This window comes from Nannobrachium achirus, assembly GCF_963921795.1.
Source record: "Nannobrachium achirus genome assembly, chromosome: 8".
Taxonomy (NCBI): Eukaryota; Metazoa; Chordata; class Actinopteri; order Myctophiformes; family Myctophidae; genus Nannobrachium; species Nannobrachium achirus.
In genome coordinates this window covers 49,638,911-49,666,410 of record NC_137817.1, presented here as the reverse complement: position 1 = coordinate 49,666,410, position 27,500 = coordinate 49,638,911, and the positions used below count along the sequence as shown (strand labels likewise).

General features: G+C 44.3%; 1 protein-coding gene across 1 annotated transcript in view; it reads left to right on the top strand.

The window, feature by feature from the left end:
* pak1 (p21 protein (Cdc42/Rac)-activated kinase 1) overlaps positions 1 to 27,500 on the top strand; it is a 57,554-nt gene that overhangs the window by 10,335 nt on the left and 19,719 nt on the right. The window contains exons 2-5 of the mRNA XM_080730935.1: positions 12,487 to 12,706; positions 20,995 to 21,089; positions 23,072 to 23,219; positions 23,686 to 23,723. Of these exons, the coding sequence (XP_080587061.1) occupies positions 12,514 to 12,706; positions 20,995 to 21,089; positions 23,072 to 23,219; positions 23,686 to 23,723 (474 nt within the window). The 5' untranslated portion in view covers positions 12,487 to 12,513. The remainder of the gene's footprint in view (positions 1 to 12,486; positions 12,707 to 20,994; positions 21,090 to 23,071; positions 23,220 to 23,685; positions 23,724 to 27,500) is intronic.

Sequence of the window (27,500 nt, the reverse complement as noted above, 5' to 3'; positions counted from 1 at the left end):
GGGTGTATGTGTGTGTGTGTGCGTGTGCGCACGCGTGCGTGTGCTTATTTTATTTTATGTGGAGCGTGTGCATGTGCACTTGCGCACATATACGTAATACGTATATATTATGTGTGTCATGCATGCATATTGTATCAGTTACTGTGTGTGTGTGTGTGTGTGTGTGTGTGTGTGTGTGTGTGTGTGTGTGTGTGTGTGTGTGTGTGTGTGTGTGTGTGTGTGTGTGTGTGTGTGTGTGTGTGTGTGTGTGTGTGTATGTGTGTGTGTGTGTGTGTGTGTGTGTGTGTGTGGCTAAAATATGTAAAAATATACATTTGAAGTTGTGGCCCCAGGGTCATGATATGAGAATGAGAGAATTCTAGTTCTTTTCATTTCACTTTCTCCCTCTTCCTCTCCTGCTGTCTGTTTGTCTGTCTGTCGTTCTTTCTATCGCTCTGTCTGCCTGGCTGAATAGCGCTCTCCATCTTTTGTGTATTTTTTCGTTGTCTCATACGTCCTCACTGAATGCCAACACCTGTTCCTTCTCTCACTGAGTTCATTTAACTAAGAGGGGCTACAAATGTGCCCCATAAAAGTGTCCTTTTGGTTCTATCTGTACCCCGTCTGATGTACGCAAAGTAACACAGTGGATTTTACTGTGTTCTTTCTCTCTTTCTGTCTTTTCTTTTTTTCCATATAAGCACGGACGCACGCACACACACACACACACACACACACACACACACACACACACACACACACACACACACACACACACACACACACACACACACACACACACACACAGTTGTCAATATGTGATAACTATTCAGGGATATACTTCCTTGTCCTAATGGCAGCGTGCCCTGATTGGTCCAGTGATATGTGAGATTAGCAGCAGCCAGCCAGCCGTGTGTGTGTGTGTGTGTGTGTGTGTGTGTGTGGTGTGTGTGTGTGTGTGTGTGTGTGTGTGTGTGTGTGTGTGTGTGTGTGTGTGTGTGTGTGTGTGTGTGTGTGTGTGTGTGTGTGTGTGTGTGTGTGTGTGTGTGTGTGTTGTGTGTGTGTGTGTGTGCATGCAAGCGTGCGTGCGACGTGCGTGCGTGCTTGTGTGCGTGTGAGCAGAGAGAAAGTTAATGTATGTATGTATTGATGTGTCGGTTGGTTCCGGGAACTGTGGCTGCAGAGGCTGACCTGGCGTTTCCTGGACCAGTCGACAATTAAAAACGACAACATCCTCTCTGGAGGAAACCTGTGTGAGTGAGTGTGTGCGCTTGCGCGTGTGCATCATGAGTGCAATGACTTTGTTCTGCCTCCTCAGAGATGGAGAGAGAGGAGAATGAGAGATGGAGTGATAGAGAGAATGAGGGATGGAGGGGTAGATGGATAGATGAGTGGTTCTTGGTGTGTACTGATTGGGAACATGTCAGGTAGAAGAGGAGAAATGAAATCCAATTGACTTTTCATTCATCTAATGGTGTGTGTGTGTGTGTGTGTGTGTGTGTGTGTGTGTGCGTGTGTGCGTGCGTGCGTGCGTGCGCGCGTGCGGGCGGGCGGGCGGGTGGGTGGTGTGTGTGCGCTGTGAGCACAGACTGATGGGCTATCTGTCCTGTCTTTGAAATGATCGCATGACAGATCCACTCATTAGGCAGGGGCACATGCACTAACACACGCACACACACACACACACACACACACACACACACACACACACACACACACACACACACACACACACACACACACACACACTGACACACACACACACACACACACACACACTTTATTTGTGTGTGTGTAGAAACTATAGAAACTATAGTGTCTAAGTGCAGAGCCCCTTCCCTCCTGGTCCATTAACATTGAGGGTTGTACCGTGTACGATAGACAACCTCTCCCCACCCTGCCTTCCATTCTCCTTTCAATTAAAAGGGAAGAGAGGAGGACAGTCTGCTCCCCTGCAGAATAATTTAACTGAAAGGTTCTGCGCTCTGCACACACATGCAGAGCGCAGTTATTGTGCTGCCTTCATGCAGCACAATAACAGGAGGTAATTTGATCCTTCAGGGCAGGAACTCGTGAGGATGGAACTTCGTGGTACCCGGGGAATATCCTTTAACCACACGATGAACCCCTTTCGCAGGAGAATAGCAGATCGACAAGCTCACAACGCGTTGTGCTGCAACGTGTTGTGAGCTTGTAGATCAGCCTCCCCCACAATAACAAAAACTACGTTCTTGAGAGTGAGAGTGAGAGTGAGAGTGAGAGAGAGAGAGATAGGACATGGAGATTGGTTGTGAGATTGAGAGAGACGAAGACACGTTGGGGGGGGGGGGGGGGGGTGGGGGGGGGGGGGGGTGGAGGGGAGAGAATGGGAGAGATGGAGGTGAGATTGGGTGGAGTAGGTGTAGGAGAGAGACAAAGCTACACGAGAGAGAGAGAGAGATAGAGAAGAAATGGGAGATCAGATGGAGAGGGACTAAACAGGTGATATTGGGTGTGAGAGGGAGAGAGACAAAGATACTACACAGGAGAGGGGCAGAGATTAAACAGAGATGTTGTGTGTGTGTATATGAGAGAGAGAGAGGAGAGAGAGAGAGAGAGAGAGAGAGAGAGAGAGAGAGAGAGAGAGAGAGAGAGAGAGAGAGAGAGAGAGAGAGAGAGAGAGAGAGAGAGAGAGAGAGAGATTACACGGAAGTGATGTGTGAGAGAGAGATGCAGTGAAAGGGAAAATGATCAATTCGGGCGGTGAAAACGCTTGGATCGTCATGACAGCCCTGACGATTTGTGATTCACTGACACCCTGTAATCATCCTCTGTGCGTTTGCGTGTGTGTGTCTGTGTGTGTGTGCTTGATAGCGTGCGTGTACATGCGTGCCTTCGGTGTAATTCCAGCTCTCGTCATGAACAGCAGCGTGACAGCTGTACTGCAGTTAGTCAGTCAGTCAGTCAGTCAGTACAGCGGTAGTGGTCTCGCGTGGCCAACCCCGTTCCACTCTGAATGGAGGCGTGGAGGAACTCTCACTGGAGACAGCAGTGATACTACTGGATACTATCCAGTAGACAGTATCATACAGTATCATTACTGGACAGTATCACACTATCCAGTGTCATACTGGATACTATCCAGTATCACTGCTGTGGATAGCATGGTCAGCTCATTCTGGGACTCCCTCTTTCCCTGGTGTTTCGCCAAGGTGGGCGTGGTCATATGCCTAAACCTAACTTTAACCTCATAAATACTAGTATGCCTAACCCTAACCTTAACCCTAAACTTAAAGGAGTAGTTCACCCCCAAAATAACTTACTTTACTCACGCCATGTAGACTTGAGTTCAATAATATTTTTTAATTTTTTTGTCGCATTCCTAAGACAATAATTTGATTACAATAAATGTACTCCCATTGATTCCGGATCCCCATCCGCAATCAATGGGGGGTACATTGACTAAAATAAAAATGTTGTCTTAGGAATGCGACAAATACAAAAAAATATTATTTAACTCAAGTCTCCATGGAGTGAGTAATCAATAGACAAAAAGTCATTTTGGGGGTGATTTATTTATGTCTTTATTATAGATGGGACGGTAGGCTGACTGTATTTGGACAGTATATTGATTTTAGACCTGATCCCAGGTTCTTGGTTTAGCTGTGATCCTAGTTTACTACTGCTGTCTCTCTGCATTTGATGTATGTGGTTTACCTGGCTTATTCTAAGTCGCTCTGGACAAGAGCTTCTGCTAAATACTTAAATTGTCAAATGTTTCTCTTGGCGTAGCCCAGTGGTTTTCAACCAGTGTTCCAGGGACCACCAGTGGTCCTTGAGGGGGTTCCAGGTGGTCCCTAGCTAAATGATGGAGAGTTGGAACTAAACGGACCCTTATAGATCTTTAACTCTTGAGTGTAAAATGTGCAAAAGGACCCTTTACGGAACTATTTGGTTTTTATTTGAGTTAAATTATTGTTTGCTATTTTGAGCAACATTTGCCTGTTATCTCTCCCGTGGTACCACATCAATACAGCATGGAATTGTGGGCAAAATCTTATCGACCAACAAAATATTATTTTTTGGGGGGGGTCTGAGAGGCTAAATCATCAAATGGTGGTCCGTGGCTCAGATGCTGAATAAAAAATCAAACCTCGGTTCGAAGCGAAGCGGTGAATCTGAGTATGAAATTGTCTAGAGCTACAGAATTCTGAATTCTGAATGAATGAAAGATTTTATCTGGAGGGCCGGATTGTCATGTGAAGCTTGACCAATCCTCATGTCACACACACACAACTATGGTCTCATTGGACATTTTTAATCATCCAATCATCAGACCGGGATGGACACTACACACATATTCTGGACGTACGGGACAGATAAAACCTGTTCATTCTGGACTGAAATGACCATATATGGACATGGGGGACACACAAAGCCACTCCTTGGAAGCGGCTTTCACCGCTTCAAAAATGGACCGTGATATGAAAAGGGTTGAAAACCACTGGTGTACAGGAGGCTATGCCACACATGCACTCGCCCACTTGTGGAGGATACGGTGAAGGATGACTCATATTCTGAACATTTCTTTTCTCCCACATCTCTGCAGACCAGTGCTTACTGTATGTTCTAACTCTGAAATGTGCATTCATCTTTATAATGAGAAGGTTTCTGCCCTGCAACCCCTGCTATTATTATGTTATTATATATCTCTACACAGTATGTACTGTAGTTGAGACTGTTCGGTAATACTTTCCTTAAAGGTTGTCTCTATACTGCATTATAATGGAATGGTCACTTAAACCTGTTTCTATTGATCCAAAATGGAGGTCATCTATGCCTGCTCAGCATTTGTATACATGCCACACAGAATTTAACATGAGATGTTGGCTTAATTGCGTTAAGCAGTCCACCTGTAGTTCCTCAACTCATTGAGTTGCGTGCGTGTGTGAAGTCAGTTGTGTGCCTGTGAAGTAGATATGTGTTTGCAAGTGTGTGTGTGTGTGTGTGTGTGTGTGTGTGTGTGTGTGTGTGTGTGTGTGTGTGTGTGTGTGTGTGTGTGTGTGTGTGTGTGTGTGTGTGTGTGTGTGTGTGTGTGTGCGCGCAGGGTTGTCGCACCAAATTCTGGGCCCTGGGTACAAGACTCACGCGGGCCCCCCATGAATGTTCTTCATAGGGGAAGGGGGTTTAACCCGTTTAGACTGGGAACGCATTATTTTGTGCATTAACTATTGAAAAATAGCAGATATACAAGCTCAGACTGTGAAGGACCCTCAAAATGATATGTATTTGGCCCATCTCAAAATATTTAGTTCCAGGGACCGCCCAGAAGTAAAATTTGAGTTACAAATTTTCGCTTAAAAATACATATATTCAACATCAAATGCAAAATAATAAAAATGTTAGTAAAAATAAAATAAAAATAATATATATATATATATATATATATATATATATATATATATATATCTATGAGCTCAGATCTACGAGCTCGCTGTGAGCTTGTATATCTGCTATTTTTCAATAGCTAAAGTATAAAATAATTAAGGCCCCTCCACCTTGGGCCCTAGTAACTCAGTCCCACCCCTCCCCCCCCCCTCACTTGTGATGCCCCTGTGTGTATGAGAGAGACAGAGATAGACTGATGTGGAGTCACATGTCTGTCTGTCTGTCTGTTGTGGTTAATTGGGATGTGCCTCCACCAGGTTTAACACCAACCACAGGCTCCACACAGCATACAGACTGTGTGTGTGTGTGTGTGTGTGTGTGTGTGTGTGTGTGTGTGTGTGTGCGTGCGTGCGTGCGTGCGTGTTCTTCTTGCTCACCAGTGCAGTATCGACTCGCTGCAGTCATGATGATCACACTAATGATATGTTCTATATTTGTTTCTTCATGTATTTAATCAACTTTTACAAACATACAAATAACAGTATAAGATCTAAATTAAAATGATAACTTACACAGATACAGTATAAAATATGAAAAATACTAACCCCCCCAAAAAGTCCCAAATCAACACTCTTTTAACAGTGTACTGTACATCACATTACAAACATCACCTCTCTCTCTCTCTCTCTCTCTCTCTCTCTCTCTCTCTCTCTCTCTCTCTCTCTCTCTCTCTCTCTCTCTCTCTCTCTCTCTCTCAGTCTCTCTAATTAGGGGAGATTTCTTCTCTTGAAAGTTTTATTTTTGGTCCAAGATATAGCAGAGGCAGAAGACCTGTTGTAACATGGGTACATTTATTGTATGGGACTGTTAAGTTGTCCACCAGGAAGACCAGGAGGAATCAGGTCCAGGGGCTGGGATCAGTTGATCACATGTTGATGGAAAAGGGGAGAATGTCAGCTCGCATTAAAATAGAACACTCCTGCTACAGCCTGGTGGGACATTGGGGGGTTTGTTCTTGTTGTACAGGTGTGGTGTGTAGGCCACGCACTATGTACAGTCACTAACGATAGCACTCTACAGGTTCCTTTCTTTAAAAAATCGAACCTCTGTTCGAAGTGGAGCTGTGTGTGTGTGTGTGTGTGTGTGTGTGTGTGTGTGTGCAACAGCGCCCCTCCCTTAACATGTGTGGCCAGAAAAGGTTACTGCAGGCTACATACCCGGAGACAGACAGACAGACAAACAGACAAACAGACAGACAGACAGACCCACACACACGGCCACGTATAGGGAGCTCCACACAGCTCCAAAAAAAGAAGGAAAAAACATTGTTGTTCTAGTTCTGTGGTTGAATAGGATCAGTTGATCGTCATGCTTGTCTTGTACTGTAAAAAGGGTTTTAATGAAGTGGTCTCAAAAATCTCTCTCTCCTACAGAGTTGTAGGATCAGACAGGGCTGTGTTGCCGTTAGAAATAACGGTAAAAAAGCAAGAAAATCCCTGACAGTCCAAACACATTACTCATCCCCGCAACATCATTTTGTGTGTGTGTGCGTGTGTGTGGGTGGGTGCGGGGTGGGGGTCTGTTTAATAACAGGTTTCTGCTGAAAACTGTCACAGCATTGTCTGAAATATGAGACCTCCAGTGTGTGTGCGTGCGTGCGTGGGTGGGTGGTTGCATGTGTGCACCTTCTATGTGTAGTTCTCTTTGTGTCTGTCTGCATCAGCCTGTGTGTGTGTGTGTGTGTGTGTGTGTGTGTGTGTGTGTGTGTGTGTGTGTGTGTGTGTGTGTGTGTGTGTGCGTGTGTGCGTGTGCGCGTGTGCGTGCATGTGCACGTGTGCCAGACTCAATGTGAGGATGCTGCCAGTGTGTTGTGTGTATGCACTATGCAGGGTTCAGGTGGAGGTGACTTATTGTCTGGGATGAAGGATCGACATTAATAGATTGATTCAGTTAGTCCTTGAAGGAAAAGGATCAGCATTATTAGATAAATAGACTCTTTATTAGACCTTGGCAGTAATTCCTTTTGCGCCAGGCAGCCGTCAGGACACAGAAATCATCATCACACAATACCTAAACAAATAAAAGAACACAACAATACTTATTCAACAAAACACACAGTACACGGACAATACAACACATTTACATCACAGTGAGAGGCGTTGTGAGCTTGTAGATCAGGTATTTCACAATGTCTTCCTCTTTCTAAAACTGGCATCCCCAATTAGATTTGAGGTTGGACAAAATTGTATGACAGGAAATTAGGTCTACTAGCCAGGATAAACAATCTACCCTGATCTGCTCATAAATGGCCCCAGAAAATGCCATCAAAACTGTGTACTAAACCATCGTTTTCTGGGGCCATTTTTAGCCCAAGGAATGTTTTTTGTGCAAAATAAATGCTTGCAATGGATTCAGAATCATGAAAAAAAACCTAGTTAGACCCCTCACATCCTACTTAAAGCAGATTATTTTCTGGGTATTTTCCTCCTGTATAGAAAGTCGATGGGAGCCCAACTTGATTTGGCCGCTGTGGCGGTGAGCATTGAGCAGATCAGGGTTGATTTTTTTATCCTGGCTAGTAGACCTAATTTCCTGTCAGAATCAGTTGAAAAACTAAATAATACAATTTTGTCCAACCTGAGTGGATTTTTTTACTTTAATTACCGGACTTCTGGTTATGGCATAATATGTAATTGAATATAAGTCAAGGCAATAATGAAACATTCAAAAGTTTTGTGTGTGTGTGTGTGTGTGTGTGTGTGTGTGTGTGTGTGTGTGTGTGTGTGTGTGTGTGTGTGTGTGTGTGTGTGTGTGTGTGTGCGCGCACATGTGGATGAGTGAGGGGTACCCCCCCCCCCCCCCATTTAGCAAGCAGGTGACAGTGTTACCCTGTAATTACAGCTCCTTCCTGCAGAGTGTGTGTGTGTGTGTGTGTGTGTGTGTGTGTGTGTGTGTGTGTGTGTGTGTGTGTGTGTGTGTATGTGTAGTGTAGTGTAGTGTAGTGGGACACCTTGTGACCAGCTGCTGTCTTTGTCACAAGAGCTGCGTGTGAAGTCAGTTGTGTGCCTGTGAAGTAGATGTGTGTTTGCAAAAAGTGTGTGCGTGCGTGTGCTTGCTTAGACTTCTTCTTGTCGTGGGTGTGATGGCTCTGAACAACAGTGGTTATGTATGACTTTGAGTGTGCGTGTGTGCGCTTATGTGTGTGTGTGTGCGTCTGTGTGTATAGGTGTGTTTGTCTGACCATACGTGCTCATGTTACGCGTGTGCAGCAGACTCAACAATAAACTTTTGTCTGTCTATGTTTGGGTCAGGTTTTGTGTTTCACATTGCAAACTGATGGTGTGCATGCGTGCGTGCGTGCGTGCGTGCGTGCGTGTGTGTGTGTGTGTGTGTAGGCATTTGTATTCATAAAGTGAGTGTGAATCCATGGTACTGAAGTGTTAGCCTCCCATAGCCAGACAATATCACACTGCGTGGATATATATATCTCCCTTGTCTTCACAATGGCAGATATAGAGTTTAGCTGCACTAGGCTACTGAAGTGTATGCCTGTGCGTGCTTGTATGCAGTGTGTGTGTGTGTGTGTGTGTGTGTGTGTGTGTGTGTGTGTGTGTGTGTGTGTGTGTGTGTGTGTGTGTGTGTGTGTGTGTGTGTGTGTGTGTGTGTGTGTGTGTGTGTGTGTGTGTGTGTGTGTGTGTGTGTGTGTGTGTGTGTGTGTGTGTGAGAGAGAGAGAGAGTCATAAACCCTTCCCACTTCCCAGTGTGACTCACCTGTGACACGGCAGTGTGACATCATCACAGGCTGAGGGAGGGAGGGAGGGAGAGAGAGAGAGAAAAGGCCGACCGGCACACAACTTATCTCTCGCTCTGACTCTCTCCTTACACTCACTGTCTCCACTCTCACACACTCACTTGTCTCTCTATCTCTCACACTCACACTCACTCGCCTCCTAAACTCTCACACAGGGGTGCATGACAGTCAGTCACACAGCTCTCTGCTGCTCATCCAGCGTGCTGTTAGTTCTGATTATCACCGGCTTACAGATCAGATCAGTTCTCATACAGTAGAGTTTTCTTTTTTTTTTGGGTTGAAGCGGCATGAAGGCCTGTCTCTGTTGAGGTGAGTGTATTTTCGATTTGATTCGTGGTGGCGGAAACTCGAAAACAGCCGATCTACAAGCTCACAATGCGTCGCACGGCGACGCATTGTGAGCTTGTTTTTGCCGTGCCAAATCAGACCTCTAGGAATGGGATTCTTTCATTTCCCTTTTGTTACTTTTGATTGAATGATTTGATCTATTGTGGTTGTCGGTTGATAAGCTCTGGTTCCTTCTTGGAGAGCTTTGGTGGCTGTGCTCTGAGGCTGCTGTGTAATGTTATTATGATTAACTATTAGCGGATCAAATGAATACTGATAGGACTAGAGATTGACATGAAAGTCCTGATAACCATCATCTCTTTGTGGGAGAACTGTGTCTAGTGGAGCGCAGCACACGATGAGTTGGCTGTGTGTGTGTGTGTGTGTGTGTGTGTGTGTGTGTGTGTGTGTGTGTGTGTGTGTGTGTGTGTGTGTGTGTGTGTGTGTGTGTGTGTGTGTGTGTGTGTGTGTGTGTGTGTGTGTGTGTGTGTGTGTGTGTGTGTTCTTCTAAAACCAGTTATTATCTTAGGTCCTGAATGATTCTCTCTTGCTCACCCTCTCCCTATGTCTCTGTCTGCCTCTCTCTCCCTCTTTCTCTCTCAGCTGCATATACAAAGTTACATGTTTGTAGGCTGTAGGTGTGTGTGTGCGTGTTCCCACGGGCGCGCGCAGGTCTGTGTGTGTGTGTGTGGGCAGTGTGTGATCAGGTGTATATTTCTCCATTTAGGCCAGACTTTTCATTCAGTCTCGTGCCTTAGTTTGAAGACCTACTATGTAGCATTAATTTCGATAGTCTATTTGGCGACACCTCTGGTGTCTCCGTTGTCATTACAGCCCCAAGACAAACTAAATATAAAAAGTAAGACGTGCCAGCTCCGCTTTACTTCCTACTGTATATCTGTGTGACGTAGATCGTTAACAGACCAACCTACAGTATAAGTCTGCACATTTCTAAAGTGACAATTTAACGACTTTAAATAATTGTATTACCTCTGGTCAAACATTGGTCAAATTGTCAAATATAAGAGGCAGAAATTGTTAAAATAGCAGATCTACATGCTCACAACGCCCCGCGTTGCGAGGCGTTGTGAGCATGTAGATCGGCTATTTTTCACAATGGAATAGATCGAGTCAAACTAAATGTAATGTCAACTCCTTACAATTTCTCTCGTTCCACATCACTACATTTAGGCCTGACTCAGTACGCGCGCACGCTGAGCACAAACAAACACACACCCCTGTCCCCCTCACAGGTCAGTGAGTAGGGTGCTGAGTGTGTTTATAGATAAAACAGATCCCTCTGTGACCAGATGGAAAATCTCCATCTCTCTCTCTCTCTCTCTCTCTCTCTTCATTTGTTACATTTTAATCTCTCTCTCTCTCTCTCTCTCTCTCTCTCTCTCTCTCTCTCTCTCCCTCTCTCTCTCTCTCTATCTCTATCTCTATTTTCGTTTTCATCCAGGATGTCATTAGTTGTGAGACAGAAGAGGTTGCTCTGTGTGTGTGTGTGTGTGTGTGTGTGTGTGTGTGTGTGTGTGTGTGTGTGTGTGTGCGTGTGCGTGAGCGTGTGCGTGCGTGCGTGTGCTGCCATGTGTTTTCCATGCAGGGTGTGACAGTACAGTGCCATTAAGTCAGTGGGACAGTTGACTAAGAACCTGGGCAGTCAGTCTCTCTCTTATTCTATTACTCTGACCATATTGACACAAGGTCCTATTTTTAACATGAGTGGGCAGTTTGTGGCCACGCCCCTCTGCACGTTTCAATTTAGCTAAATTGTAGGGAGACGACAGTGTAGGAGAGGAAGAGCGTAGCAAAGCTGAGAGAGGGAGACAAACAGTAGGAAAGCTAAGAGGGAGACAGGCAGACAGTAGGAAAGCTAAGAGGGAGACAGGCAGACAGTAGGAAAGCTAAGAAAGATACAGGCAGACAGTAGGAAAGCTAAGAAAGATACAGGCAGACAGTAGGAAAGCTAAGAAAGATACAGGCAGACAGTAGGAAAGCTAAGAGGGAGACAGGCAGACAGTAGGAAAGCTAAGAAGGATACAGGCAGACAGTAGGAAGCTAAGTGGGAGACAGTGGCCCAGTGGCCGGAGCGGCAGTGGCTCAGGGGTAGAGTTGCCGTCTTAGGAGAGACAGATAGTAGGAAAGCTAAAAGGGAGACAGTGTAGGAGAGACAGACAGTAGGAAAGCTAAAAGGGAGACGGTGTAGGAAAGCTAAGACGGAGAGACATACCATAGGAGAGATAGTCCTTGCTGCTCTAAATCTTCTTCTAGTAGAGTTACATCTTTAGGTACAATTGCATTGAGCTTTTAATGTCATCTTATTATTATCTTTTCTTTCTCTTATACTGTATATTTTTGAGCAGTGCTCCTGGAAGGAGTTAAGCTCCAACATCTGGCTTTGTCCAAAGTTTGTTGTAAGCTTTGCGGGACGCCCTCTAAATGTCCAGGCTCTGAAGCCTACATCTGGCCTACAACTTAACTGGCCTACATCTGGCCTACATCTTGGCACAAAGTGCTCAAAGTTTGTTGTACGCCCAGGGTCACATTGGCCAAGCTTCGCGGTTACGCTTAATAATTAAATTAACTCATAAATAGCACCACTCACTTCACACTAAGTGTGATTTTTCTCATTAACATTTCCTATGAATGGCTGAGTTCCCTGTCAATTAAATGAAATTAAATGTATAAGTGCTTTATCGTTATGATAATTGAGAAATCATACATTTAAATGTAGGGTAAGTGATTTCACTTAAGTTTCAGTTCTCATGTACCAGTAGGTGACAGGCGTCAATCATGATCAAGTGGGGGCAGGCCTTTGTGCGCGTAAGGCCCGCCCCCACTCGACCATGATTGGAGGAAGGCCCCACTCTATCCTGATTGGAGGATAAACCCACAGTTTTTGAAACTGCTTTTTTTCTCCTCACAGGGGTTGTGGACCAAACACAAAAACAATGTCACTCATCCTATTATTCTCTTGTCTGTGATTGGTTATTTTCCAGAAGCAGCCGGGTGGCACCTAGCTCAACATGTCTGACAACGGGGAGGTAGAGGACAAGCCCCCGGCTCCGCCCATGAGGAACACCAGCACCATGATTGGCTCCTGCAACAAAGAGCCCGCCCCCCTCAACCACGGCTCCAAGCCCCTCCCACCCAACCCCGAGGACAAGAAGAAGAAAGACCGCTCCATACGCTCCATCCTCACCGGAGGAGGAGACAAGAGTAAGAGACGCGTGCTTGTGTGTGTGTGTGGCGACCTGGCGTTTGCCAACGGGTCTGAGCTGCGTGTAATTCTGCATCCAGCTTAAGGCAAGACCCAAATTCAGAGTGAGATTTTTTTAACTCAAATCTTTGCTTCTGGGGTCCCTGGAACAACATATTATGAGATGGGGGTCCGCGGCCAAATACATATCATTTTGGGGGTCCTTGACATGACAAAGTTTGAGAACCACTGATAAAGGCAGATTCTATAAATGTCTTCTAATTTTAAGTTTTCTGGAAAAAAAAGTATGTTGCAGAATCAGTGGTTCTCTTGCTATCAGTGGTACTTTGTCATGTGAAGGACCCCCAAAATGATATGTATTTGGCTGCCGACCCCCATCTCAAAATATTTTGTTCCAGGGACCCCCAGAAGCAAAGATATGAGTTAAAAATGTTCACTAAATTTGGGTCTTAAGCTAGATGCAGAATAGGCAGGTCGCGCGTGCGTGCGTGCGTGCGTGCGTGCGTGCGTGCGTGCGTGCGCGCGCGCGCGCGCGTTGCGTGCGTGCGTGTGTGTGTGTGTGTGTGTGTGCGCACGCACGTGCACACGTATAGATTAGAGGGCACACCCACCAATCAATCTTCAGTCGAGGCTGAAAGGGCGTAATGATAATCCAATGAGTGTGTGTTGGTGTGCAAGATGGGCGATCTCTGCCCCCGATCGATACCCAATGATAGATGGAATAAACATGAGAGAGAGAGAGAGAGAGAAAGATAGAAAGAGCAGTAAAAAGGGGATGGGTTTTCTTGTTCTCTACGTCAGTATTTCTCAACATGTGGATCGTGACCCCCAGGGGACCCCACATGATGTTGGGGCGGGGGGTAGGGGGTCCCTAGATGACAGTGAAGTGATAATTTAATGACTTTTAAAGACATTTTTAAGGCCTTTTTAATGCCTGAAAAAAAAAGGATAAGACCATCACGGCATCAAAAGTAATCAACAAACTATACTATACTGTAAACACTGGTCAAACATTGACAAATCGCCAAATAATACAAGAAAGAGGCAAACAATTGTCAAAGTAGCCGATAGCTTGTACAGCAGATCGGCTGTTTTTTTTTCTTCACAATATGTATCTGTGGAACCAAGTCAAACTAAATGTATTGCCTCAACTCCTACAATTTCAAGTGCTTATCAGGGTTGGGTTGGGGGATTGTCTCTAGTTTAAATATGACTATTTTGGGGGTTACGCTCTGTCTGAAAAGGTTGAGATACTCTGCACTACTTTCCCTCAAAAAACAAGTCTCGTGCCTTTAAAGTCCTACTGCAGGGGTCTTCAACGTTTTCAGGCCGGGGACCCCCAGACTGATGGGGAGATGGAGCAGGGACCCCCTACCACCTCGTAGGGTGGGGGGGTCGGGGCTACTACATATTTTTTATTTTATACATGTACAAGTTACAGCGAGCAGGGTGGGCCGTACCACTACCATTTCTAAACATACTGAGAACCAATGTCAATAATATCAACAATCTGTCAATTGCATAGTAATCATGTATTCAAGCTATTCAATATGGATAGAATCATGATTTATTTTTTAACATAAATGTAAAAAAAAAACATTTTTTGAAATCTTTTTTTTTTTTTTTTTTTTTTTTTTTAGCAATAATTTCGCGGACCCCCTGCAGTACCTCCGCGGACCCCCTAGGGGTCGCGGACCCCCTGTTGAAGACCCCTGTTCTACTGTGTAGCCTTCATTTCGATAGTCTATTTGGCGACACCTCTGGTGTCTCCGTTGTCATTACAGCCCCAAGACAAAACTAAATACAAAAAGCAAGACGTGCCATCTCCGCTTTACTTCCTACTATGGTGTGACGTAGGTGGCTGTCCCTTTAGGATACCAGAAGTAGGTCATGAGTCTATTAACTCCAATGGGTAGAAGTGAACGTGAACACAGCCTCTGAGCCGTTCTTTAGCCCCGTTGGCAGTGGTCACTGAACTAAATATTGGACCCATTCTTCACAAGCCACATACATAAAGTATATCTTCTCCAGCATTCTGACACTAAAATGCCTTTTTTCCTAGAGACAATTCAGGGGAAAATCAACGTTCTTATCGACCTTTCTCTGTCCCAGAAACTCGCTCTTGTGAGATCTAGCAACGGGAATCATAGGAGACGTTTGCGATATCTGACGTCAGGCGGCGCCCACTTACGAGACCATTTTTGTGTACCGTTTCGCACCCAGTGGCGTATATCTTCCTAAATTAAGCATCTTTGTTACAGCGTCTATGGTCTATGGTCTGATAGAACTGCGGTTCCCAGAATTCAGTTCAAAACAAAACCACGGAAGTACCGCCCCAAAACGAATGCCCCAGGGTCCTAGCGCCGAGGACATTTTGGAAAGCAGCAACAACAACAACATTGTCAGGAACGGTATGTATTAACTTTAAAATAAATAAATACATTTTGTTACGTTGCCGGCGCTTATAGAATTTGAATGCGTGCGTGTCGGGGGCAGACAAACTCAGACAAACAATAGTGTTTAGAAGAAAAAAAAAAACATTTATGGGGAGTCATCAGCATAAATAACTTTTGTTCAAATTAGTCCTGTGCCCGGGGGTGTGCACAGTATATGAGTGCACAGTATATGAGGGATTGAATGTCCCTGAGGAGTCTCAGAAGTAATGTTGGAGAACCCAGACGGGTGCCCGTTGGGCAGAATAGTCACCATTGATGTCCAGTTGTGCAATACCCGTTGTATCTGTCTGTTTGTCTGTGTCCCTTTCATGCCCATACATTATATGGAGATCGCTTATCTCTTCTCTGTCTGTCTGGCTCTCTTTTATGCCCATATATGGTGTTCTGTGTCCAGGCCAGTCAGTGCTGTCCAGTATTGATACTTTTACTTAAGTAAAACATTTGAGTGCCTACTTTTTCCTGGTGTCTACAACTCCCCCAGGTGAGGACGTGTGTGCATATGTTTGAATGTGTAGCAGTGGGACATTTATGTCACAAATATCATGCACGCTCAGCAGCAGCAGCCCCTCCCTGATTACATTAAGACAGTAAATAAAAATAGACGGAGCAGCACAACATCAACGGCTCAGAGAATTCTAACAAAGGAATAATTCTGGTGCATACTGTAGCAGCTGCTAAGTCACCGGGCACTATCTTCTGTTTATTAGACTGTCTGTGCCAAAACGACTGGAGAACAAGATTTTATGTCAACATCTGTCAGACTTTTAACAAAACCAGAGCCGTAGACTTCATTAGTTGTCAATATCGTTGCCCAATTTGTATGATAAACAGATAAATAATACAACATCAACATGTTGCGTGATACTGTACAAGAGGAGAAAGGTTTTTGAAGGTAAATGCGTCAGCTGTTTTTTGCGGCCGCGGCCGCACATTCCAGATGAAATGGCGTGAGCTTTGATCACACCTAAAGGATATCAGTGGCTGTACTGGTCAGCTCCCAGTGACCACCAGTATTAGACTGTGGTTGTACTGGTCAGCTCCCAGAGGTGAATGTGTGTAGTGTATGCATTGTGTAGCAGAATTGTACTGGACTAAAGTTTATAGACAGTATATACTCAAACTTTTTCATGTCAAGGACCCCCAAATTGACACTTAGGACTTACTCCCATTTGAAAAGATACAGTATGCCAGGGACCCCCATAAGAGAAGATCTTTACGGCTCTAGCAGTGATTCTGAACCATTTTAATGTCAAAGACCCCCAGGATGACATGCATTAGGATACGGAACCCCATTTAATGGCATTTACATCCCTGAGAACCACATTTTTATTGTAAATCCATAAACAATGTTAGATTAACTCGGAGAGTGTACAAATGGAACCAAATGACCCATTTGGTTCCATTTGTACATTATCTTAGTTACAAGGGTCCATTTAGTTCCTAACTATCATTTAGCCGGGGACCCCCTGGAACTTCCTCATGGACCTGGGGTTTTCCGGACCCCACTTTGAGAACCACTGCTGCACTGTACTGTACCTGCTCAGCATACTGTAACCCTAAAACATATAGAGGGGGGTAAAAAAAGCATTAATCTAGCTTACGACTCTTCCTCTGTATGCATCCCTTGAGTGTAAGTTAATAGCGTTGTCTGCACTGACTTAACCCTATTGTGTCAGTGAGGGAATTATCAGATCATCACCATATAATTATAACATTATCATCTGCTACTTATTACCGTGTTACCAGTTACATTAGCCCTGAGGGGAAGGTCTTATTACAATGTTACCAGTTACATTAGCCCTGAGGGGAAAGTCTTATTACAATGTTACCAGTTACATTAGCCCTGAGGGGAAAGTCTTATTACAATGTTACCAGTTACATTAGCCCTGAGAGGAAAGTCTTATTACAATGTTACCAGTTACATTAGCCCTGAGGGGAAAGTCTTATTACAATGTTACCAGTTACATTAGCCCTGAGAGGAAAGTCTTATTACAATGTTACCAGTTACATTAGCCCTGAGGGGAAAGTCTTATTACAATGTTACCAGTTACATTAGCCCTGAGAGGAAAGTCTTATTACAATGTTACCAGTTACATTAGCCCTGAGGGGAAAGTCTTATTACAATGTTACCAGTTACATTAGCCCTGAGAGGAAAGTCTTATTACAATGTTACCAGTTACATTAGCCCTGAGAGGAAAGTCTTATTACAGTGTTACCAGAACATTAGCCCTGAGGGAAAGTCTTATTACAATGTTACCAGTTACATTAGCCCTGAGGGGAAAGTCTTATTACAATGTTACCAGTTACATTAGCCCTGAGGGGAAAGTCTTATTACAATGTTACCAGTTACATTAGCCCTGAGCGGAAAGTCTTATTACAATGTTACCAGTTACATTAGCCCTGAGGGGAAAGTCTTATTACAATGTTACCAGTTACATTAGCCCTGAGGGGAAAGTCTTATTACAATGTTACCAGTTACATTAGCCCTGAGCGGAAAGTCTTATTACAATGTTACCAGTTACATTAGCCCTGAGAGGAAAGTCTTATTACAATGTTACCAGTTACATTAGCCCTGAGAGGAAAGTCTTATTACAATGTTACCAGTTACATTAGCCCTGAGGGGAAAGTCTTATTACAATGTTACCAGTTACATTAGCCCTGAGGGGAAAGTCTTATTACAATGTTACCAGTTAACATTAGCCCTGAGGGGAAAGTCTTATTACAATGTTACCAGTTACATTAGCCCTGAGGGGAAAGTCTTATTACAGAATTACAGTGTTACCAGTTACATTAGCCCTGAGAGGAAAGTCTTACAAATGGAGTCTCACAAGAGTCTCATCAAATGATTGTCTTAGGAATGAGCCAAACACTAATAAATATCCATGAATTCAAGTCTCCATGGGGTTAGTATTCCATAGGAAAAAAGTCATTTTGGGGGGTGAACTATCCCTTTAAGTACAGTACTTGAGTAAATGTACTTAGTTACTTTACACCACTGGCCAGAGCTCAGTGCTTGGCTTGAGGAAATGTTTTCACTCAAACTGTTTTCTGTGTGTGTGTGTGTGCGTGCGTGCGTGCGTGCGTGCGTGCGTGCGTGCGTGCAGCATATTGATAAGCAGCACAGAAATACAACCAGACTAATGATTTGAACAACATTAATCTTGTGGTCCGTGTCGAGTCTTACGAGGAGGGCTGCCCGATCGATCGTGAAATGAGTTGATGATTAATTCTCAGCATGCAAATGATTGCCATCAATTATTTCATTTTGTTCTTGGCATTGAACCTTGGAACGTATAAATAAAAACAAATACATTTATATTCGTCTTGTAGGCTTTGTAAACAACAATTGCTCGGGGCAGATGATGTGACAAATAATTAAATATACAAAGCCTGTTACTGAAATAGTCAAAGAAAAACAATGACAATGACTGATATACCAATAATCATGTTAATGAATGTACTATAACCCAAACAAGCCAACTGGCACATCAGGTAGACATGTGCAGCATATTGATAAAGCAACGCAGAAAAACAAGCGTAATGAATTGAACAGCATTAGCCTTGTGGTGTGATGTGACTGGAGGTGTACCAGGACCCATACATCAGCTGGGCTGTGAGACGTTATGGTGTTAAGTTACCCATTTATGTTATGCTTGAACTATTGAAAAATAGCAAATATACAAGCTCACAGCGCAGCACCGAGTGCCGCGCTGCGAGCTTGTACATCTGCTATTTTTTTTTTTTAAATCTAGATTATTTTTTATTTTTGTTGCAAATATTTTAATACCGGTATAACCTTTTTAAAGCGAACATTTGTAACTCAAATATTTGCTTCTGGGGGGTCCCTGGATCATTTTTTGTTAAATGGGGGTCCATGGGGGTCCACGGCGAAATACATGTAATCCATTGAGATGAAAAAGTTTAGAACCACTGATCCAGAAGAAGGATTTAAAAGACACTTATAAAGTGTCTTTTAAAGCAGTTTTTCAAAAATAGCAGATCTATAAACTCGCAGCGCGGCACTCTGTGCCACACTGTGAGCTTGTAGATCTGCTATTTTTTTATATAAAATAATAGTTAAAGTAATAATGCTTAATAATGCGTTCCCGGTCTGATATGGGTTAATTAAATTAACCGGTAATAGATTAACTTAATTTATTACCGGTACTTTCATTCATTCGTAGGGTTCCGTTTATTTATGTATGTGATATAGTCATTCATAATTCATCGTATAATTTTTGTACGTTCCGGACCGGTGGAGACGCCAAAAATGTCTTGCTTGGCAAGTCTCCCAAGTTTGAAGTTTCAAAGTTGAACATTTGCAAATTAAATGGATTGGATCGCATCAACATCTTGACGTCTGGCTGGGCCAGGCTGCTCACAATCTGTTGTTTTTCCTGCTCTTCCGTGGATTTGAATGTGACATTAGCATATTAGCATATTAGTAAGGATATAATGACTGGAACTCTGCCCGGTGCGCACACACCGAAGGTGAAGCTCATTACTTATAACGACAGACACGACACGGCACACACACACGCGCACACGACGCATGCACGCGTGCACGCACACACACAAATGCACAGTCCCACACGCTCATTGCCTCACACTTTCTCCCATTTCAAAGAGTAGACTCACTGTGTGCCGGTGTTGATTAGTGGCTCATTAGTGCTTCGTTAGTGGCCGTTAACCCCTTAATGGAAGCTGACCCCTGACCCTGACCTCTGCCTGAACAGCTGCTTCTGCGGCTGCAAGGAGAATATTAACAGAGACAGAGTGAGAAAGGGAGAGAGAGGGAGAGAGAGAGAGAGAGAGAGAGAGAGAGAGAGAGAGAGAGAGAGAGAGAGAGAGAGAGAGAGAGAGAGAGAGAGAGAGAGAGAGAGAGAGAGGGGTGAGAGAGGGAGGGAGGGAAGGTGCAGGAGAGAATAGGGAAAGAGACGATAGAGTAGAGCAAGGGTATTCAACAGGGGGTCCGGGCCCCTAGGGGTCCTCAGAGGGGTCCTCAGAGTTACTACAGGGGGTCCTCCAAATCTTTGTGTGATAGAAACTAGTTTTTTTCCCTTTTTTATATTAACCACTTGAACTCTAGTGTCCATATTCTGAGAACTTTAGCCAAAAATAGCAGATTTACAAGCTCACAACGCCTCGCAGCACAAGTCGTTGTGAGCTTGTAGATCGGCTATTTTCGGCAAAGAGCTTTGGTGTAGAGGGGAAAAAAGAGCAGACTAATACAGAGTGAAAGGTCAAGTTTATTATGTATCGACGGTTCAAGTGGTTAAATGTCTGAAAACACAAATTGACATGAATCCAAAATACACTGATGATTGTGCTGTCAAACAATGAAACTATATGGAATCTATGAACAGATTGTGGGGGTCCGAGATTAACAGAGAAAGAGATGATAATTGAATATGCATATGGACTCCACTCTATGCTATTGGGGGAACTAAACGACAGGGGCAACTCTGCTAAATGGTAAAAGTAGATTGGGACCAGTATAAGTAGGAAAATGAGCCTAGATGTTGTTTAGTCTGTAGTTGTCCTTTAAGATTCTGTTCTCTCTCTCTCTCTCTTTCTGTCAGCCAATAAGAAGAATGTTTTTGATCCAATCTCTTTCTCTCAGCCAATAAGAATAGAATGTTAACGTTGTGTTCTGTCTGTCTCTCTTTCTCTCAGCCAATAAGAATAGAATGTTTACGTTCTGTTCTGTCTCTCTCTTTCTCTCAGCCAATAAGAATAGAATGTTAACGTTGTGTTCTGTCTGTCTCTCTTTCTCTCAGCCAATAAGAATAGAATGTTAACGTTCCACTCTCTCTCTCTCTTTCTCTCAGCCAATAAGAAGAAGGAGCGTCCAGAGATTTCTCTCCCGTCTGACTTTGAACACACCATCCATGTCGGCTTTGACGCTGTCACTGGGGAGTTTACCGTAAGTGTGTGTGTGTGTGCGTGTGCGTGTGTGTGTGTGTGTGTGTGTGTGTGTGTGCAACCCTGTAACATCATCACACATGTAATATACATCCAGACAGAGGCTGAGTGTTTTAATTTGATACACAGCAGGTGTCTAGTCACACCCAGCTCAGTCTAAATGAGTTTGACTCAGGCCAGGTGTAGCTGCTTGCAAGTCAGTCCCTGTCAGTCCGAAATGTTTGAGCGCAAACAGAGAGCTAGCTGGTCACGGCTCATCACAAACGCTGTGCTTGTTTTCCCGTACAAGTGGGTGCACACACGCTACAACGAGTAAAACGATTAAAGGAAAGAGGCGTGTTACAAACTATTGAGGGGCTCCTGAAGGCAGTCGCTGTCTGAGATTTCCTAATTTCTAGTTCCAAACTTTTTCCACAGTGAAATGTTTTACGGAAGCAGTGATGTACACACGTGACTCGCCATTAATCTGTGTTGCAGCCACCAAGCGGCCGGTCGCGGCGAGAAATCGCACTGGCTGACAAAACGAGCGATTTAAAAGTATTGTTTCAAAACATCGCTTGGATTGCCGGCCGTTAAAAAAGTGAGAGACGGGTATATAGGACCTTTACTTTTTAGATAAAATGTTTGGTGTGTAGGTAAGAATAGTCAAAAACGTGGCGAACTATACCGGGAAAAACCTCATATGGGCTTGTAATGAGCAGGAACCTCATCTCGGAGCTGTATAATAGCGGAGGGAGAGGTTCCGAAAGGAGCTACACAAGAGGGTGTGCTTACTGTGGTTATACTCAGGGGCGTCACACCAATTCTGGGCCCTGGGTACAAGGATTCACTGCGGGCCCCCCATGAATGTTAACTATTGAAAAATAGCAGATATACAAGCTCACAGCGCGGCACCGAGTGCCGCGCTGCGTCACCCCTTGTGACGCCCCTGGTTACACTGTAGGCACAGCAGCCTTGCTGCAGGAGCGAGGCGACAGCCGAGCTCCGTAGGCGGGGCTGAAGTGTTCCAGTTTTTGTGAGTGTTTGCTTATAATCTCAAATGACTTAACGAACGAGCAATCGTAAATAATGTAATTGGCTCTTATTTAGCTCACTGAGTGAAGGCACCTGACTGACTGACCGACCGACCGACTGACGAGGCTGTTTTAAACGTAATTTACCCTCCCTCGTACAACAGCGTAGCTTGCCGAAAAGAAGGAGGGATTTTACAAGCAGACAATCATCAGAAAATCAGTTTTCGACCATCGCAAAGGACTGTGTGTGTGTGTGTGTGGGGGGGGGGGGGGGGGGGGGGGGGGGGTTGCATACTACTATCGCGTGACAACATGCACTGTGAGCTACTGAGGAGTTCCTTTTTAATCTGGGACACGCTTCACGCACACACACACACAGTCACACTTATATTTGTCATTTCTGTTCAAGTCAATGTAATAGAAAAGGCAATGATAATGTCCTCCTGACCTAATGACCTCAATGGAACATGACGCAGGAAGATGATGATGGATTTGATGGATGTTAATGTTGATGTTGATTGTAGGGACAGACGGGAGATGAATAAAAATAGATGGGAAAGGGAAAGATGGGTAGAATAATGATGCTCTGGCATGGATGGATGGATGGATTGACGGAGAAGGTGGGAAGAGAGGAAGGAGGAGAAGAAGAGAGATGGAGTGACGGCTCTAACGGAGGGCTGTACAATGTGGCTTAAACGGAGAGAGAAAGAGAGAGAGAGATAGAGAAAGAGACACGTTGTGACCTAGTTGTGACAGACAACGAGACAACATCCCTTCGTCTTTAGACCTCTGTAGTTAGGAAGCCTCTGCGTGTTCATATACATCCGCCAAAGCCATTAGGCCTGTCACAATTATGCCAGTGCCCCGCTGTGAGCTTGTATATCTGCTATTTGTAATAGCTACAGCTTGTAGATCTGCTATTTTTGAAAAGTCTTTGAATCTATCCTTTTTGCGTGTCTCTCTTCTTCAGGGCATGCCGGAGCAGTGGGCTCGTCTCCTGCAGACCTCCAACATCACCAAGCTGGAGCAGAAGAAGAACCCTCAGGCCGTGCTGGACGTCCTGAAGTTCTATGACTCCAAGGAGACTTCCAACAGCCAGAAGTACATGAGCTTCACAGGTAGGTGCACGCACACACACACCCACACACACTCACACACACACACAGACACACACACACACACACACAACTGAGAACCGAGCCGGTTCGGGGCCCAAAATATTGACTAATATTGTCCTTCGGCTCGGGCACGGGTCTGATAATTTCCAATTGCCACAGGTCGCGTTTGGATCCATTTGAAATGGATCATGGACCAGTGAGGACCCGGCGACCTTTAATCTTAGGTTTTAAAATGAGACATATGCGACTTATGCGTTGTAATTACTCTCCAAAATCCATATCGTCTGTTCTTGCATATTGTATGAGCCCCATTTAAACACACTACCATGGATGTACATAATGTCAGACACACTCATGCGAGGCACCAACCTGCTCATGGGGAGCGGCTAGGGGTTTATTAGCCATACGATCAGAGAGCTGTCCACCTGCTGATAAAGCCTGTTTGTTCCTTATTCTTGTGTTGCAGATAAAAGTTCAGATAACTACAGTTCCTCCACTACTACGGTAAGACTTCTCTTTTCACAGCACTTATCCCAACATCACATCACCATGTGTACAAATGCCACGCATATAATTTCCTATTTTGGTGTCTCTCCTGACTCGCACACTGTGTCAGCTTTCCTTCGGTCTTTTATTTTTTCTTGTAAGTTGGCCATTTTCGCTACTTTTGCACAACATTCTTGTATGAAGATGTAGGGCAGGGGTCTTCAACAGGGGGTCCGGGACCCCTAGGGGATCCTCAGAGTTACTACAGGGGGTCCTCCCAATCTTTAAGTGAACTTTAGCCAAAAATAGCAGATCTTTGAGCTTGTAGATCAAAGCGAAAAGCTTTGCTGTAGAGGGAAAGAAGAGCAGACTAAGTGCAGAGTGAAAGGTCAAGTTTATTAAGTATTGACAGTTCAAGTGGTTAAATATCTGAAAACACAAATTGACATGAATCCAAAATACATTGATGATCGTGCTGTCAAACGATGAAACTATATGGAATCTACGAAAAGGTTGTGGGGGGTCCCTGCTTCATCTCTCTCTCAAACTAAGGGGTCGTTGGCCTGAAAACGTTGAAGACCCCTGATGTAGGGCATTAATTTACCAAAAATAAACCATAAACAAGAAATATGGAGTTACAAGGTTTCCGCCTGACAGCGACGATGTGGTCCTTGCACGTATCTCCGCTCCTCTGTGCCTCCAAAAAGTGCTGAAGGAAGCAGACTAGACTCTCTCCACTTCAATCCTTATATAGACCAGGATGCATTCCCTCCCTCTCTGCATCCATTCTCTCTCTCTTCTCTTAATGTCATTCTGTCTCACTTTCTCTCGTAAGTCTCTCTCTCTCTCTCTCTCTCTTTCTCTCTCTCTCTCTCTCTCTCTGCCTCTCTTTCTCTACCTTCTCTCCTTCTCTTCTTGATCGTCCGGATCTGTTTCCTCCTGTGCCAGAACAATACATCCGGTCAGACTGATTATATCTGCCATGTTTTGTGACTTTTTGACTATATCAGTGTTGGCAACAATGTATGCGCCCGATGTGTCCCACATCTTTCACCCTGACCGTGACCTTCCTGTTTTGGGTCATTAAAGGAGTAATTCACCCCCCAAATGGCTTTTTTTCTATCGATTACTCAGGCCGTGGAGACTTGAGTTCAATAATATTTGTTTGTATTTGTCGTCCTAAGACAAAAAACTGATTATAATATATTTACCCGCATTGATTCCAGATGGGGACCCAAATGGATTTGGGTCCCCCCATCCAGAATCAATTGTGGTAAAGTTATCACAATACATTTTTTGTCTCCATCGCGTGAGTAATCCATAGACATAAAGTCATTTTGGGGAGGGAACTACTCCTTTAATAGGTGAAAACTATTTTCCCAAAATCTAATTAAAAATCATCGCTCGAAACAATCTGGTTTAGGACACTCGTCATCAGACCCCAAAAATCTGGCATCTGTCTGGCTCTACTGTCCTCTATGCCACCTCTCTCTCTCTCTGTCACTCTCTCTCTGCTTCCATCTGTCTCTGCATTGTGAATCAGCAAGTTTTCCCCTCTTTCGTCGTCTCCCTGGGCCAGCAGCCTGGCTTCAGGCCTGCTGTTGAGTCAGAGAGAGGAGAGAGAGAGACAGAGAGAAGAGAAAGGGATGTGAGAGAGAGAGGCGTCATGGACCATATCGACGTTGTCGAGCGGAAAACCTTGTATCTCCAAGTTTCAAATGTGTACGTTCTTTCGTAAAGTAAAGCCCTGCTTCATCACACGAGGCGGTCGCACAAAAGTAGTGAAAACAGAAGATCTACAAGCACACAACGCCTCGCGGTGCGAGGCGTTGTGTGCTTGTAGATCGGCTGTTTTCACTAGTTTAAATCCTTTTTAAAATGATAAATGCAAAACGAACGGTTTTGGACATACAAGGTTTTTTCACCCGACAACGACGATATGGACTGGAGGCTGGGGGATACAGTGCACTGGCTGGATGCAGAATATGGCAGACACACAGACAGACAGACTAGTTAATTGAGAGTCCAGTCACACAGCCTAAAATGAGCTGCAGGCTAAAAGTTCGGCTTAATGTATAAATGATGCATGCAACGCCTTAGCAGGATGAAGGGATGAGGAGGGGAAGAGAAGGATGGAGAGAGAGGGAGAGGAGGTGAGAGAGGACCAGACTAAGGAATGCAAAGAGCAGGTGGGACAGAGACAGACGGACAGACGGACGGACAGTAGGGGTGGGCGATATGGAAAAATACAACATCACGATATTTTTCCAACCGGTATCACGATACATGATCTTATCACGATTCTTTTTCATGTTGGTTTACCTACAAGGTAACATAAACTGAAAGAAAAATATCCTTTTGGGAGGTCTAAATTGAACCTTACAAGTATGTAACTCTGACAGTATACAAATGAAACCAAATGGACCCTAACGGGTCCATTTGGTTTCAATTGTTCACTGTCAGAGTTAAGGGGAGACCTTGACATTGTAAAGGTCGAAAACTACTGATTTAGACCAAAATGCAGGTCTAAATGAATTCTGCATTGAATCTCTGTATTAACAATTCAACAGGATTTTTTATAAGGCTCCCTCAATGTATCATGATATATACGATATCTCTGAAAAGGAGTATCGTGGAGACATTGTATCGTCTCAATGATATGTATCACCATATCGCCCACCCCTAACGGACAGACAGACACATGTAGTTAGACAGACGGGTAGTCGGACACTGGGGATGGGACGATAAGCTTTATTATCGTTTATCGTGATTAAAAAAACACTCACGACAATCGTATTGTGGAGATTTAATTTATCATCGTCCTCCGTCATGCACTGGGATCAATTCACCTTTTATTTGCCGAGCTGCATATCACCATTTAAACCCTCTATAATCGGTAAAACGAATGTGTAAACTAGTAAGACACCCAAGGGTGGAATGCGACCTCAGGGTGACATGCAACCTCGCCCTAAAGGGCGAGGTCGCGCCAATTCTTGACAATCTGGCCAACCACAGCGTTTCTCTGACGATTCTAGTTGTTGTCATTCTGGGGGGAGTTTGTTCATGTTTTTGTGAGGGTATCAACCCTAGGAGCTCAGCACACTCACAGAATCATGGCACACTCACAGAATCAATGTTATGCCCATACATGGAGTTCCCTGACTATGTTATGTCAAAACATGCCCATATGTGGACATTACCAAATATGGGCATTTCCAGATATGTCCTTAATATTGATAACATTGGGACAGGGATCTCCATATATGGGCATGAAACATATGTTAATTAGTAAAGCCAAGCTTAGGTTTGATGCCTTGGGATTTCTATATTTGGACATAAGTGTGTACCCAATAGGTCATCATCTGGAAAGGTAGGGTGTAAATCAGAGTAAAGCAGGCTTTTGAGCTAGTTAGGGTCAGAGATTGATGACATCAGAAATCCCCATATATGGGCATAAAGGGATTTTGCTTTTGGGAATGCCCATCTATGGCATTTTTATTTTATTTTATCCTTTATTAACTCATTCTGAGCCCAGGACATTAACGGATTAGGGGGTCCAGAGTGCCCCCTCCCGGCCCCATTAACGGCCGCTGTCTTATTTTGAAGGCCAGAAGTCTAGACCGGAAGTACTTCCGGTCTGACGTCATCGGATCGTGCGCCGGAAACGATGCGTGTCCACGTGGAGTTGTGTAATGGCCGACCGGGAGCTTTTATAACTGTGTAAAATAAGCGAGCATCTGCCTCCATCCTAGCTTCTAAAGTGTAGTTTTGAGATAATGGACATTAAAGATGAGA